We start from the raw sequence: 15,275 nt of genomic DNA, 5'->3' as shown, positions 1-15,275 counted from the left end.
TAAGGAGTGAAAACAAAAAGATCAAAAACATTTATTTAAGAAAGAATCATAAAATCACGATACATAATAATTCATTATCCATGTATTAACCACATTAATATCACGTATAAGACACAAGATGAGTCACGTGGTGTTACCACAGCCTCAAAGTTTCATCACCAAGACGTCCAACGTAGTTAAGAGGGAAATTGAAGAAAAGACAACAACTTCAACAACAGGCCGGCAAAATGGACAAAAGAAGGAAAACCCAACACACCAACCCACAAAGGGTCGAAGGATCTGAGAATCTTTCTTCAACCTAAACCAACATCAGAACTAAAGCTCACAGAAATAAAGCTGCGAAAACTTTATTTCTGTGAGCAGAAAAGAAAAAGAAAAGACACAATACTCAGATACTTCCTGTTCCCTCTTGCATACTTTCAACCAATCACAGTGCACCTGTGAGGAAAGAAAACAGGAAACCATGAGTAGAAAGGAAATGTATGGTCGTTTTCCTCTTAAAGTGGTCTTTTAGTTTGGGAGCTGGACTTGCACGTTCAGATTTCGTGGTGTTTTTACTCAACACACTGCGCTTGCACTCACAAAGCTCCTGCTGGTGCTTAGATTTACTCTGCTTGTGCTCAAACTCTGCGCTTGCACTCAGAAATTTTGCTGCTTGGACAGATTTCCTGTATTTAATAACTACACACTATGGTTTCTGTAAAACCATCTTGTACGGATGTTCTCTGAAGTCGTCCATCTTGGTTGTGTTTGTCCCAGTGGCTCTGACCTGATGCTTCACACCAGGTCTTCCTGCTCCTCTGTGTCTTCTGTCTGTGCTGCAGCAGCGATGTTCTCATACACAGGACAGTTGTCTAACTGATGGGAGAGAGATGAGAAAATATTAAGCTTCACTGGACCTTATTCATGAAACCTGCAAATAATCACAGTTCATTCAAAACAGGTTGAACGTAGTTGCGCCCCCCCCCCCTGTCCATTTGTTTGTTTGTTCATCAGCAGGATTACACAAAAAGTGATAAATTGATTTCCACGTGTCAACGCACTGTGACGTCACCCATTGGTTTGTGAGCTGCCATTTTGAATCCTCTATTTTTGACATGTTGTCCAGCGCCATCTTTGTTTTTTGAAGTAACCATATTTGGAGGAGAGGGGGTGGAACCTTTTACATTTTGGGGCAGATTCAGACAAAGCAGCTGATCCAAGAAATGTTTTCTCTCTTTCTCTAACATTGTGAGATGATAACAGTGATATGGAGTCATTCTTTTGGCCTCACTGTCTCTCACCTCTATCATCTCCACAGCTTCATTCACTTCTGATTTCAAGCTCAGAGTTTTCTTCATCCTGGATCCAAAACAACAACAAACACAACATTTGACAAAATGAACTTCATAACACTGAATCTAGTGTTTGAAGACATTTGAAGAAGACATTCAAAGAGCAGAGGGTGAACTGATGGATTTGTTTTACCTCGTCCACAGAGTCCATACAAGTACTGGAACCAGCATGACCACCAGAGTGTACCTGATGGTATTCATGATTATCACTGACTTCCCTGGACAACAGACAGGAGACATTAGCAGTGTGGTTAGACCAGGGGTGTCAAACTCATTTTAGTTATGGGGCAACATACTGCCTGCTTTGATCTCAAGAGGGCCAGACCACTCAAATCTTATATATATATATATATTTTTTTCACCGCTGCCCCCTGGACGACGCGACATGAAACCAACATAACGGGGGGGGGGGGGGGTTCCGACCAGCATTGAAGGTGAAAGGTGAGGGCCGGCTGAGATGGGATTCAAGCCTCCTACACTTCGCATACCCCGTACTCCAGTTTGGGAACCGATGGTCTATGGCAGCCAACCTTTTTGAAACTGATAGCTACTTCTAAGGTTCTGACTAGTAAGAAGGGCTACTTGTTTGATACAAACTTCCTGAAAAACAAAGTTGCAAAGATCACCTTTGAATAAAAATAATAATATATGTGAAGAGACTGTCTGATCACGTCAATGTTAATTATTTCTCTGTTAATCATTATTAACAATGATTTCCACAACAATTATGGTAGGAAACAGATATATTAAAACATGCACTATTATTTTTGTTAATCTGTTTTAACTTTGCTTAAATTCAACTTAATTGAAGAACTTTTGGTTGATAAAGCTCAACAAAAAAGAACACATGCATGTGACTGGAGTGTAATGTTTCCAAGTGTCTTCTTAATTTGTAGGGTCTCATACTGTCAGCTGCCAGAGTTTTCAGACCTAAAATCCACACTGGTGTCTCCTCATGTCCTCCTTCATTCACTGTGAACCCAAGAGCGAGACAGGCTTCATCGTACTTTCTTTTTGACTTGGTTTTAGAACAGTCTGTCTTGTTTGTCCCTGACCGGCTGCTTCGCGGGAACGAGCTCTGATCTCATGTCTGTGTCTCTGAGCAATTAAGTGGGTTCGGAGCCCCGGGGCCTGTGTGGGCTGTCTGGGGACACACACACATATTTCACACGCCTGGTATTTCATACTGGCCTGATACGATGATGATTTAACAAATTAACATGAACCTGAGTTCACTGTTCGCAAACAGTAGTTTAGAGTATGCCTTGCATCCAGCGGGCCGAGCTGGACCCCCTGGCGGGCCGTATCCAGCCCGCAGGCAGCATGTTTGACACCCCTGGGTTAGACTGATGACTCAGTTTGCCAGGTGATGCTGTTGGTCAGTCTGAATTGTTCATGTGAAATAAGATGAGCATGATATACAGCTGTGACTCATCTGGAAATCCTGAGTATTGATGGTTTAAGTTTCTGGGTCAATGAAAAGGAGGAGGGGGGGGGGTGTAGGCTGTAAATGTAAGAGTGCTTAAATCACCTGCTCCAACAGTCAGATGTATGGTGGCCTTACTACGTCCTAGTGTGTTCTGGGCCTCACACGGATACTTTCCACCATGTTCAGCTGTGATATTAATGATGGTGAAGATTTGTCCTGATGCAGTTGGTGAGTCCTCGTCCTCCTTGTACCAGGTGTAGTTAGCTGCTGGGTTAGCATCACTGCTGCAGGTCAGAGTCACCGAGCTGCCCTCCATGATCTCACCAGAGGAAGTCACTGACACAGAGGGAGGCTTTGGAGCGTCTGGTGTAAAACATGCAAGATCATGAAATCAACTCAGAAATATCTGAGACAGAATCAGGTACTGAGGGTTCTGTTTTCAGCCTGTGTGTGTGAATGTGCAAAATTACTCAACTCATGAAAAAACTTACTGAATATTATAGTGAATATTAACTCTGCAGCTGATCGGTCAAAGGTCTAAGGTCAAGATGAGCAAAGATTTAACCCAAAAGAATAATTTTCCAAGATATTTCCACTAATAGCAGAGAGACTAAATCACATACTGATCAGAACATTATTCCCCATTGTATAATGATAGATGACTTATAAGTTATGTCACAAAGAAGTTAGAGATTTACATCATGAGTTCTTAAAACTGTCTATCTGCTTCATTCCTGCCTCTAATAGGACTATAGAGATGACCTAAAGCTTGTATACATAGAAAAATAAACTATAATCATATGATGGGAATGTCGTCACTATGAATTTAGAAAATGACTTCATATAGTGTAGCCATGCAACAACAGATGTTTTCACCCCAGTCTGTTTGTTTGTTGGTTGTTGATTTTAAGTTTGTTGAGTCGATTAGCATGAAAACTGAGGAAAGTTTTGTGTTAATCCAGATAATGGGAAGGACCCTGGAACCTTCTATGAGAGGCTGGGTTTCATGGACATGTGGATGTTTTCTACTCACACTGGACGTCTAAGTGTAGAGACGTGGAGTTGATCCGTCCGTACTGATTCTCAGACTTGCAGGAGTAGACCCCACTGTCCCCAGAGCTGATGGAGGAGAGACGATAAACGCCCTCTGGTCCTTGAAGCAGAGTTCGGTTCTCCTTGTACCAGGTGTAGTGAGCTGCTGGGTTAGCATCACTGCTGCAGGTCAGAGTCACCGAGCTGCCCTCCATGATCTCACCAGAGGGACTCACTGACACAGACGGAGGCTTTGGAGCGTCTGTATGTGTGGAAACAGAATGATGATAACAGATGACAGACATTGTGTTTAACATTTGGGGACATATATGATACGATGTGTTAAAGTCAAAGGTTCTCAGGTGAGTGGAGTCACTGAGTAACAACAGCAAGGTTGCTAAACTGACACAGGTAAATTGTTCTTGTTGTTAAGTGAGATGTTATTTTCAATGATTTCCTGTTGCACTACTGTTTCCAGACTCCCCTGAATGTCCTAAGATTTCCAAACCATAGCCCAGTTTGTAACTTGGACTTAAACGTGACATATTATGATCCTTTTCCACATTAGACAGAGTTTCTACCTAATAAAACGTGTGAAGAGCCCTGTTCAGAGTAGCCTGTTGTGGGCGTGTCTCTTAAAATGTCAATGAGCCACTGCTCCCCCTGCTGGGAGGTGTGTGTGTGACGTGTGAAAAGGAGAATTTATTATATTTCACCACTGTCTGCTGAGAGCTGTTTGCTTGTCACGTGAATGTGCACAGTGAAGGAAATATTTTTCAAGTTTACTGAGGATGGTGAAAACTTTATGGATGTTTTTACTGACGCTGGGTGGATTCCTCTTTGTGCTGCTGATGGTCTGACTGTGAATATTTATGGGGCAGAAGTCAAACGACCCATATCTGCACATTTAAAATGTAAAGGACAAAGAATGTTACAGATTCAATATATCTTCACTTAATAACCTGTGTTCACTCACAAGTCACAGTAATAAAGATGTTTGCTGAACTCCTTCCCAGCTCATTCTCAGCTGTGCAGTAATACTCTCCAGAGTCTGACGACCGGATGGAGCTGAGGACAAATTGTGTCTCTTCACTGAGACGTTGAACTTGTTTATCTTCACTTCTCTTGTACCAGGTGTATTTAGCTGCTGGGTTAGCATCACTGCTGCAGGTCAGAGTCACCGAGCTGCCCTCCATGATCTCACCAGAGGGACTCACTGACACAGAGGGAGGCTTTGGAGCATCTGAAGGATAGTCTATATTAACACACAGGATGAGAATACAAAATCAAAACACTGCCTGTATTATTTGTAAAAAGTTTAAATTTAAATTATTTCCACATTATTGAAGCTTCATGAGTAGTAAACTCACACAAAGTAGGAGAAGGGAAACGCTCCTGTCCTTCTATAGCACAGTGATAGCTGTCTTCAGGATTAAAGTGTCGGAGGTGAAAGTATTTTCTTCGTCCAACAGGTTTATTGTTATTGTACCAAACGTAGGAAAGATGATCAGGGAGCTGACACCTGCTGTGACAGGTCAGCTCTGTCCAGGTAGAAGATGGATTGGCTGTTGATCTCCTCACATGTACCTGGAGCTGAGGGTCTGTGAACAAACATGTGATTTTATTTCAACATACACACCAACATTTCAAACTGACTCTAATAAAAATGTTACCTGTGACAGACAGAGTGACTCCAACTGAACCAAAAAAACTCCCTCCAGGTTGGTTTGTTGTGAACCTGAACTTGTACACAGCTGAGTCGCTCTCTCTCAGGTTAGAGATTCTCAGAGTGCACTTGTTGTTTCCACAGAGATTCTCCACACGACCTGAATACTCCGGATCCGTCCTTAGATCAACGTAATTCCCCTTACTCACTTTAATGAACCAGAACGTTTCCTGAACTGTAGTATCATGGTTATTGATTGTGGATGGGTATGTGTAGGTACAGGTAATTTCCACTGTTGATCCTCTGACAGCACAGATCTCAGTAGAAGTGTAACTCACATCCCATCCATTCTCACACTGTACCACTGTAACACAGAGAATCAGATTCATAACAACACCAGAGAACACTTAGTTTACTTTTTACTTGTTGTAGAAAAGAAACACATTTCCATGAGCAGCATTCCATAGCATTTCAACTAATGACTCCACACACTGATGACAAGTCCTGCATCGAGCGGAGAGGAACTCAGTCATGATGATAATAATCATAATAAGAATAACATGTATTTGAATATTTTTTTAGCTTTAGAAGATATAAACTTCTAAACAAAGATACAAAATAATTCTGATGATAATTCCTTCATATATTTTCTTTCTGAATCACTTTACAGGTGGTGATCTGAAAATGAATCACTGGTTTATTTATATTTTTTACTTTCTTTCTCAAACTCACTTCTGGTGAATCAGAAGTCTGAGTGTAAAATAGAGTGAGAACATGAATGTAGAGGTACAGTACCTGTCACAGTGAGAAGAAGGACAACAAATCCATTCGCTGCTGCAGTTACACTCATAGTAGCTGCTGCTCTCGTCTGTGACTTCAAACAACAAAAACCTCCACAGATAAATAATGTGCACAAGATGAAACTCAGTCACATCACAGACACGTCTACCTACAACACAGAAGAGGCTGAGAAGAAATACAGATTCTTTAAGAGAAAGATACATTTGAACTGTTAACCCCCACCTTCCTTCCTGTTCACACTTACATGCATGCTGAGCCTAAAGGTGTTATATTAAACCTAAAACAAAGAGGTAACATGTGGTTTGTACCAACTGTGAATTTCTTCATTTAACAGAGTGCTAGAAACGAGAGAGAGAGGGAGAGAGAGAGAGAGAGAGAGAGAGGTATTTGTGGTGAAGCCACATCAGCAGCTTTATTCCACCCTTGAGAAACCATGTTTGTCAGTAAGTCACGATGACAGATAGAAATCCTTAACAGTTTCTTTAATTTCTTGAGACTGGACTTAAAAATCATGTTGAATTATTCTTTCTTAATCTCATGTTAGAAGTCAGTTCTTGTTTATTTACAGCTCCAGTCCATATGAAAACTGGGTCATAAAAACACATCTTAAAAGGTCATAATTGTGCAAACTTACATTACTTTAGTGTTCTTTACTTATTTATCACAAGGATTCAACTCATGTGGGTCAAACTTGTTTTGTCTGATCGACATGTAAAACTGTTCACTTGAGTAGACTGGACTTCATGAGCTCATTCACAGGTGCACGTGAGCAGTAGAGCGACACAGGAACCATCGACTGTTGGGTCAGATGGGCGGAGCCTCCCACTGTGCTCTGGTTGTGTGTTTACGAGGAGTCGGAATAATCAGAAGAATTAGTTCCCGACTGTGAAATTCACATGAACTCCACCTCAACTCTGGAGCTGATTGTTCTGATTAGTCTGATTCTACATTAAAGCACAAGCAGAACGTGGAGAGAGATCGTTTCTGTTTAACAACACAGTTATATGGATGAAGCCAGAGTAAACACAACTGTTCAGTCAAATCAGACGAGTTGGTTTAACTTCGAGAGTTAACTTTACTTACCGTTTTGAAATTAGTCAAATCTGCCAAAATTAGGTAAATTCTGTTTTTTTAATCTAATTTAATAAGTAGATATGAAGACAATTTATTCACTCACCTTGTAGCAGATTTGAGGAAAACTAAAAGGACAGAATGGGCCTTTGGGCCTCAACAGGAAAAGGAGGGGCCAGGAAGATAATAAAGGTGACACGCCTGTGTGGGAAAAAGAGAGGGAAACTCAAACAAAGGAGTATGGAGTGTAAACAGGTGAAGTAGCGTGACGGTAGAAAGGAGAAAAAAACAGCTAAACAAGTAAAGAAAGATGACCAAGAACTGGATGGAGTGATGGCACCAATGTCTGGACCCTGAGGAACAGAAGCTGATCCCTGGAGCCGGAAGTGGATTTTAAACCCATGGACCCTGCTCGGACCAGAACGCGATTCCCTCAGTCCTGGATGGAACCAGTCAGATAAGTCCCCTCTTTACCCTCTCCTGGCTTCACCCAGCTCGCTTGCCTCTGGAAAATACACCCTTCTCGTCCCTCTACCTGGAGATAAAGGCCCTCCTAAGCAAAAGAACAAACATTTCCCTTACTGCACCTTTTCATTGGACCCTTACTCCCCTCTCCAACAAACCCCCCCCCACACACACCAACAAACATTTGAACTTGAACTCTTAATGAACGTTTATTCCACACGTTTACACGAAGGGACGGTTAATTGTTCTTATTTTGAAAAGAATTTGATTTCATGGTGTACTGAAGATTTTGGTTGAAAATTGTTATTTTTCTGTTGATCTATCTATCGTACTTATTGGATTTGATGTTAACCTGAGTAAATTAGATAATGAGGATATACTGATTAACCGTATTTATGGATTTGATTTATTTTCCTTTGATGTTTTGCGTAGCTAGGTACATGAGCTATCCGGGTTACCTCTCCTACCGGGATATATTGTAAATGTTGACAGGCGAAGAATCCCTGTCTGGAGCCCAACTTTTATATTTTCTCCATTTAGAAAACCTACGCTACAACCTTTTTCAAGTTGGATCAACTTTGTGGTCTGGGTGTATTGAGAAAACAAAAATTCAAAGTGTCACACATACACAATGTCCCATGGCTGCTTTCTCATCAGTTAATAAAATCAGTCAGACAAATATGAAATCAGTTTTATTTAGAAAGTGCTTTAAAAGGTATTATAGACTGTTACTGTTCTTACAGTTGTGCTGTAACTTACAAAATAAGGATTTCCATTTCAACAGTGAGTCTATGACAGTGGTCAGTGCTCTCCACACTGATTGGACATTGGACACTGACTTGTGTCCTGCACCTAAAGCTTAAAAGGACAAACTCTGATTATTACCTTTACTCTATCAAGGTGGCCCCGCCTGGCCCCACCTGGCCCCCCTTAGCAGCTCCACTGCACTGAGGCCATTACTCCGCAGGTCAACAAGTGACTTTGTTCCTCTGATGTTTTCTCATCATCACATTTAGAACTGAACTTTATAAAAACCTGCTGAGTTCATATCTATGTTTCTGAATGAACGGGGCGTGGCTTCTTCTGCAGCAAAGAAGTTAAAACACTGCCTTACGTTGTAATCTGTCGGAGGAACTCTTCTGTCTGCAGGAGTGTTAGTGTGTGTGTGTCTGTGTGTGTGTGTTGGTCTCGTTCCCTCTTCACACAAACTGATAACCACATGTATTTAGTTATTAATCGATGATGTTGGATCATGACTCCGGATGGTTCTCTCACTTTAACCCTGATGTCCTGACTGTGTCACGTCACGTCTTGTGTTGTGTTGCAGGTTTAAACGTGTGTCTCATGAACTCTAAAGCAATTTAAAAACAACACAAAGTAAACGTCAGTCCTGGAGGTGTCCTGATAACTTGTGATCAGTGCTGGGGTTTAATGTTAAAGTGTAAAGTGAGCGCAAGTCAGAGGAGGAGTGAGGAGGAAGCAGACTCTGACAGAGACTCTGACACAGACCGGATCTTTAACGAGTGTCTGTCTTGGAGCAGCGCTGTTAGAATTATTCAGAGTCCGAGTCGTGATGCTTCTCAGAACGAAGAAATGTCCACAGCTCCAGTGCTCAGCTCTGTGCAGGAGACGTGGAGGGAGGGATGGTACAGAGACTAGTCTAATCTCCCCACCTGACATTTAGATTTTTTATTATATGACAAAATACTTGTTCGGGATATAATATTAAAGGAATATGTTACTTATTTTAAAAAGGTCACTTTCTCTCGAGGAAGGAGTGGGGCAGTGACTCAAATCCCCCTGTAACGGTTTGTCATCTTAGTTTTTGTTTTCAGTCTATTTGTTAAGAGTGTTTTCTGTTTCCTGTTTTATTTTGTAGACCCGGCTCCTAGTGTGTTCTTCACTTCCTGTCTCTGTGATTGTCTGCACCAGTCCTCATGTGTTACACCTGTGTTCAATTGCCCCTGCCTTCCCTGTGTGTGTATATAATCCTCTGTTCTTCCCTTCGTCCTCGTCGGCTCGTTGTCTCAGTTTGTCTAAACCGTTGTGTTCCTGTCCTGACCGCTTGTGTTTCTGAATCCTGTGTCTCCTGGGCCTCTGCACCTCTACATCCCCTGTGTAAGCCTCCTTTGTGTTTTTGTTTCTTTAGTTTTTACCTTTTTGAGTACAGTGCAATCAATTTGTGTCAACCAATGTAACTTTCTAGTCTTTGGTGAATTCTGACTTTCATTAAAATTACACTTTTTGTCAAAACTCTGCATCCTGGGTCCATCTGCTTCACCATTTCCCTGACCCCCCCCTTTGGTGTCTGTGTGCACATGACATCCTCCATCAATTAAAAAAGAAAGAAATATACAAATTGATAAGGAGTGAAAACAAAAGACCAAAAACATTTATTTAAGAAAGAATCATAAAATCACGATACATAATAATTCATTATCCATGTAATAACCACATTAATATCACGTATAAGACACAAGATGAGTCACATGGTGTTTCCACAGCCTCAAAGTTTCATCACCAAGACGTCCAACATAGTTAAGAGGGAAACAGCATAAAAAAAATTGAATTTATTGCAGAAAGGCAACAACTTCAACAACAGGCCGGCAAAATGGAAAAAAGAAGGAAAACCCAACACACCAACCCACAAAGGGTCGTAGGATCTGAGAATCTTCCTTCAACCTAAACCAACATCAGAACTAAAGCTCACAGAAATAAAGCTGCGAAAACTGGACGACTGGAACCATCAGCAAAGAAAAAGAAAAGACACAACACAACAATACTCTTGCTCTAATGGTCATGCTGTACAAACGGCTACAACCAGGGATGGAGAGACAGATACTTCCTGTTCCCTCTTGCATACTTTCAACCAATCACAGTGCACCTGAGGAGAAAAGAAAACAGGAAACCATGAGTAGAAAGGAAATGTATGGTCGTTTTCCTCTTAAACTGGTCTTTTAGTTTGGGAGCTGGACTTGCACGTTCAGATTTCGTTGTTTTTACTCAACACAATGCGCTTGCACTCACACAGCTCCTGCTGGAGCTTAGATTTACTCTGCTTGTGCTCAAACTCTGCGCATGCACTCAGATATTTTGCTGCTTGGACAGATTTCCTGTATTTAATAATTACACACTTTGTTTTCTGTAAAACCATCTTGTACGGATGTTCTCTGAAGTCGTCCATCTTGGTTGTGTTTGTCCCAGTGGCTCTGACCTGAGGCTTCACACCAGGTCTTCCTGCTCCTCTGTGTCTTCTGTCTGTGCAGCAGCAGCGATGTTCTCATACACAGGACAGTTGTCTAACTGATGGAGGAGAGATGAGAAAATATTAAGCCTCATAGGACTTTATTCATGAAACCTGCAAATAATCACAGTTCATTCAAAACAGTTTGAAAGTAGTTGTGCCCCCCCCCACCCTGTCCTGTCATTTGTTTGTTCATCAGCAGGATAACACAAAAAGTGATTAACTGATTTCCACAAAACTTGGTGGAAGGACGGGACATGGACCAAGAAAGAAGTGTCAACACACTGTGATGTCACCCATTGGTCTGTGAGCGGCCATTTTGAAGCCTTTGATTTTTTCACATGTTGTCCAGAGCCATCTTGCTTTTATGAAACCAGAAGTAACCATATTTGGAGGAGAGGGGGTGGAACCTTTAACATTTTGGGGCAGATTCAGACAAAGTAGCTGATCCAAGAAATATTTTATCTCTTTCTCTAACATATTGAGATGATAACAGTGATATGGAGTCATTCTTTTGGCCTCACTGTCTCTCACCTCTATCATCTCCACAGCTTCATTCACTTCTGATTTCAAGCTCAGAGTTTTCTTCATCCTGGATCGAAAACAACAACAAACACAACATTTGACAAAATGAACTTCATAACACTGAATCTAGTGTTTGAAGACATTTGAAGAAGACAGTCAAAGAGCAGAGGTTGAACTGATGGATTTGTTTTACCTCGTCCACAGAGTCCAAACAAGCACTGGAACCAGCACGACCACCAGAGTCAGTCTGATGGTATTCATGATTATCACTGACTTCCCTAGACAACACACAGGAGACATTAGCAGTGGGGTTAGACTGATGACTCAGTTTGCCAGGTGATGCTGTTGGTCAGTCAGTATTGTTCATGTGCAATATGATGGGCTTGATATACAGTTGTGACACATCTGGAAATCCTGAGTATTGATGGTTTGAGGTTCTGGTGCAATGCAAAGAAGGGGGGGGGGGGTGCTGTGAAAGTCAGAGTGCTAAAATCACCTGCTCCAACACTCAGATGTAAGGTGGCCTTACTACGTCCATGTGTGTTCTGGGCCTCACACTGATACTTTCCACCATGTTCAGATGTGATATTAGTGATGGTGAAGTTTTGTCCTGATACTGTTGGTGAGTCCTCGTCCTCCTTGTACCAGGTGTAGTTAGCTGCTGGGTTAGCATCACTGCTGCAGGTCAGAGTCACCGAGCTGCCCTCCATGATCTCACCAGAGGGACTCACTGACACAGAGGGAGGCTTTGGAGCATCTGAAGGATAGTCTATATTAACACACAGGTTGAGAATACAAAATCAAAACACTGCCTGTATTATTTGTAAAAAGTTTAAATTTAAATTATTTCCACATTATTGAAGCTTCATGAGTAGTAAACTCACACAAAGTAGGAGAAGGGAAACGCTCCTGTCCTTTTATAGCACAGTGATAGCTGTCTTCAGGATTAAAGTGTCGGAGGTGAAAGTATTTTTTTCGTCCAACAGGTTTATTGTTATTGTACCAAACGTAGGAAAGATGATCAGGGAGCTGACACCTTCTGTGACAGGTCAGCTCTGTCCAGGTAGAAGATGGATAGGTTGTTGATCTCCTCACATGTACCTGGAGCTGATGGTCTGTGAACAAACATGTAGTTTTAATTCAACATACACACTAACATTTCAAACTGACTCTAATGTAAATGTTACCTGAGACAGACAGAGTGACTCCAGCTGAACCAGTAAAACTCCCTCCAGGTTGGTTTGTTGTGAACCTGAACTTGTACACAGCTGAGTCTCTCTCTCTCAGGTTAGAGATTCTCAGAGTGCACTTGTTGTTTCCACAGAGATTCTCCACACGACCTGAATACTCCGGATCCGTCCTTAGATCAACGTGAATCCCATTACTCTCTTGAATGAACCAGAATGTTTCCTGAACTGTAGTATCATTGTTATTAAATGTGGATGGGTATGTGTAGGTACAGGTAATGTCCACTGTTGATCCTCTGGAGGCACAGATCTCAGTAGAAGTGTAACTCACACCCCAGTCAATCTGACTCCATACCACTGTAACACAGAGCACATCAGAGAATCAGAAGATAAACTTATACATTTATAAAACTAATGTATTTTCTCTGGTGAATCACCAGTCGGCAGGTTTTCATTTTAAGATGAGGATGATGCCAAAATGAGGAAACTTTCAGTTCACATAAAACACAGTGAAGTTCCCTTTAGACTTCAGAGTGAGGGAGAAACACACTGTTAGAGGTGAGGAACATGAGGGACCTTGTATAAGTTGCTCTTATAACTTACTTCCTCCCACTCTCCAGAAATGAAGCCAAAATATCCTGGATACCAACGCTGCCATCTTTCACATTTGGAACCACAGTCTGCACAGTAGTGATCCGGAGATGGAGCCACAGTATCAAGGTCCCTCCCATACATGAGCTCGACCAATCCTGAGTCAGCCTCAGTTGTCAATAATGAAGTTTAATCTAATTTTCATTTCATCAAATAACTAAATAAAACTGAACTTATAAGAAACATGAACAATAGAGTGAGATAAGAACGACCTAAAATGACAGAAACCATCTTTGCGAAAAATGTATTTGACTTTTTAGATTGGTCCATGTCCTTCCCACTAACATGGAGGAGACAGGATGTATGTTCTATACAGCAGCCAGCCAACAGGGGGACATCAAGATGCTTTGGCTTCACTTCTGGAAAGCAGTCATGTCTTCCATCTATATTTACACAAGCAGAATACTAGTACTAGTACCTCACTAGTTCGTCAGTACTGACAGTAGTGTCCCAATAATTCAATATGCCCATGCAGAAAAAAGTATTTAAAGACACATGAAGTTATTGTACATTGCATTATCTCAAATACTCCAGCAGATTGTGCTGTTTGTGAAATACTGAAGAATAAACTCACACATTGACGGAGAGCGGAAATCCTCGTTTCCTTTAACAGCACAGGAAACTCTGTCTGTACGATGAAAAATATTAAAAAAAATTTCTCCTTCCTCCGTCTCATCTTGATTCTTGTACCAGACGTAGTTTAGATGATCCGGAAGATGACAACTGCTCTGACACCTGAGCACTGCCCAGTATAAAGAGTCATCCCTCAATGATGAGCTCACCTGCACATGCAAATCTGTGTGTGAGAATAAGGAATTCATTTTAGTCCAAACTGACAACACATACATGCATATAAAAGTGCACAGACATACTGAAGTGAACGAAACAAGATGTAGGAAATAAATGAATGAATGTTCAGATGTAAATGTTACCAGTGACAGACAGAGTGACTCCAGCTGAACCAGTTAAACTCCCAGTAGGTTGGTTTGTTGTGAACCTGAACTTGTACACAGCTGAGTCGCTCTCTCTCAGGTTAGAGATTCTCAGAGTGCACTTGTTGTTTCCACAGAGATTCTCCACACGACCTGAATACTCTGGATCAGTCCTCAGATCAACGTGAATCCCATTACTCTCTTTAATGAACCAGAACGTTTCCTGAACTGTAGTATCATGGTTATTGATTGTGGATGGGTATGTGTAGGTACAGGTAATGTCCACTGTTGATCCTCTGACGGCACAGATCTCAGTAGAAGTGTAACTCACATCCCATCCATTCTCACACTGTACCACTGTAACACAGAGAATCAGATTCATAACGACACCAGAGAACAACTTAGTTTACTTTTTACTTGTTGTAGAAAAGAAACACATTTCCATGAGCAGCATTCCATAGCATTTCAACTAATGACTCCACACACTGATGACAACTCCTGCATCGAGCGGAGAGGAACTCAGTCATGATGATAATAATCATAATAAGAATAACATGTATTTGAATATTTTTTTAGCTCTAGAAGATATAAACTTCTAAACAAAGATACAAAATAATTCTGATGATAATTCCTTCATATATTTTCTTTCTGAATCACTTTACAGGTGGTGATCTGAAAATGAATCACTGGTTTATTTATATTTTTTACTTTCTTTCTCAAACTCACTTCTGGTGAATCAGAAGTCTGAGTGTAAAATAGAGTGAGAACATGAATGTAGAGGTACAGTACCTGTCACAGTGAGAAGAAGGACAACAAATCCATTCGCTGCTGCAGTTACACTCATAGTAGCTGCTGCTCTCGTCTGTGACTTCAAACAACAAAAACCTCCACAGATAAATAATGTGCACAAGATGAAACTCAGTCACATCACAGACACG

At 41.3% G+C, this 15,275-nt stretch overlaps 1 protein-coding gene across 1 annotated transcript; it reads right to left on the bottom strand.

Moving 5' to 3' along the window:
• On the bottom strand, positions 1-15,275 carry LOC133951412 (hemicentin-1-like). Its single transcript, XM_062385336.1, has 18 exons — positions 15,127-15,275; positions 14,338-14,694; positions 13,980-14,201; positions 12,755-13,111; positions 12,452-12,682; positions 12,064-12,324; positions 11,761-11,845; positions 11,577-11,634; positions 11,022-11,101; positions 6,257-6,384; positions 5,469-5,825; positions 5,166-5,396; positions 4,772-5,050; positions 3,797-4,057; positions 2,866-3,126; positions 1,468-1,552; positions 1,284-1,341; positions 1-858 (listed from the first exon to the last, which is right to left on the bottom strand). The coding sequence occupies exons 1-18, from the start codon at positions 15,179-15,181 to the stop codon at positions 778-780; spliced, it is 3,447 nt and encodes a 1,148-aa protein (XP_062241320.1). The 5' UTR covers positions 15,182-15,275; the 3' UTR covers positions 1-777.

Source organism: Platichthys flesus, chromosome 4 (assembly GCF_949316205.1).
Source record: "Platichthys flesus chromosome 4, fPlaFle2.1, whole genome shotgun sequence".
NCBI lineage: Eukaryota > Metazoa > Chordata > Actinopteri > Pleuronectiformes > Pleuronectidae > Platichthys > Platichthys flesus.
This window is presented reverse-complemented; position numbering and strand designations above follow the sequence as displayed.

Coding starts and splice junctions, on each gene's coding strand:
- LOC133951412 (XM_062385336.1), bottom strand. CDS start 15,181: ATGAGTGTAACTGCAGCAGCGAATGGATTTGTTGTCCTTCTTCTCACT. Junction 4,058..4,771: donor CATCTTTATTACTGTGACTT/GTGAGTGAACAC, acceptor CCACACATACAG/ACGCTCCAAAGCCTCCGTCT. Junction 3,127..3,796: donor TCTACACTTAGACGTCCAGT/GTGAGTAGAAAA, acceptor GTTTTACACCAG/ACGCTCCAAAGCCTCCCTCT.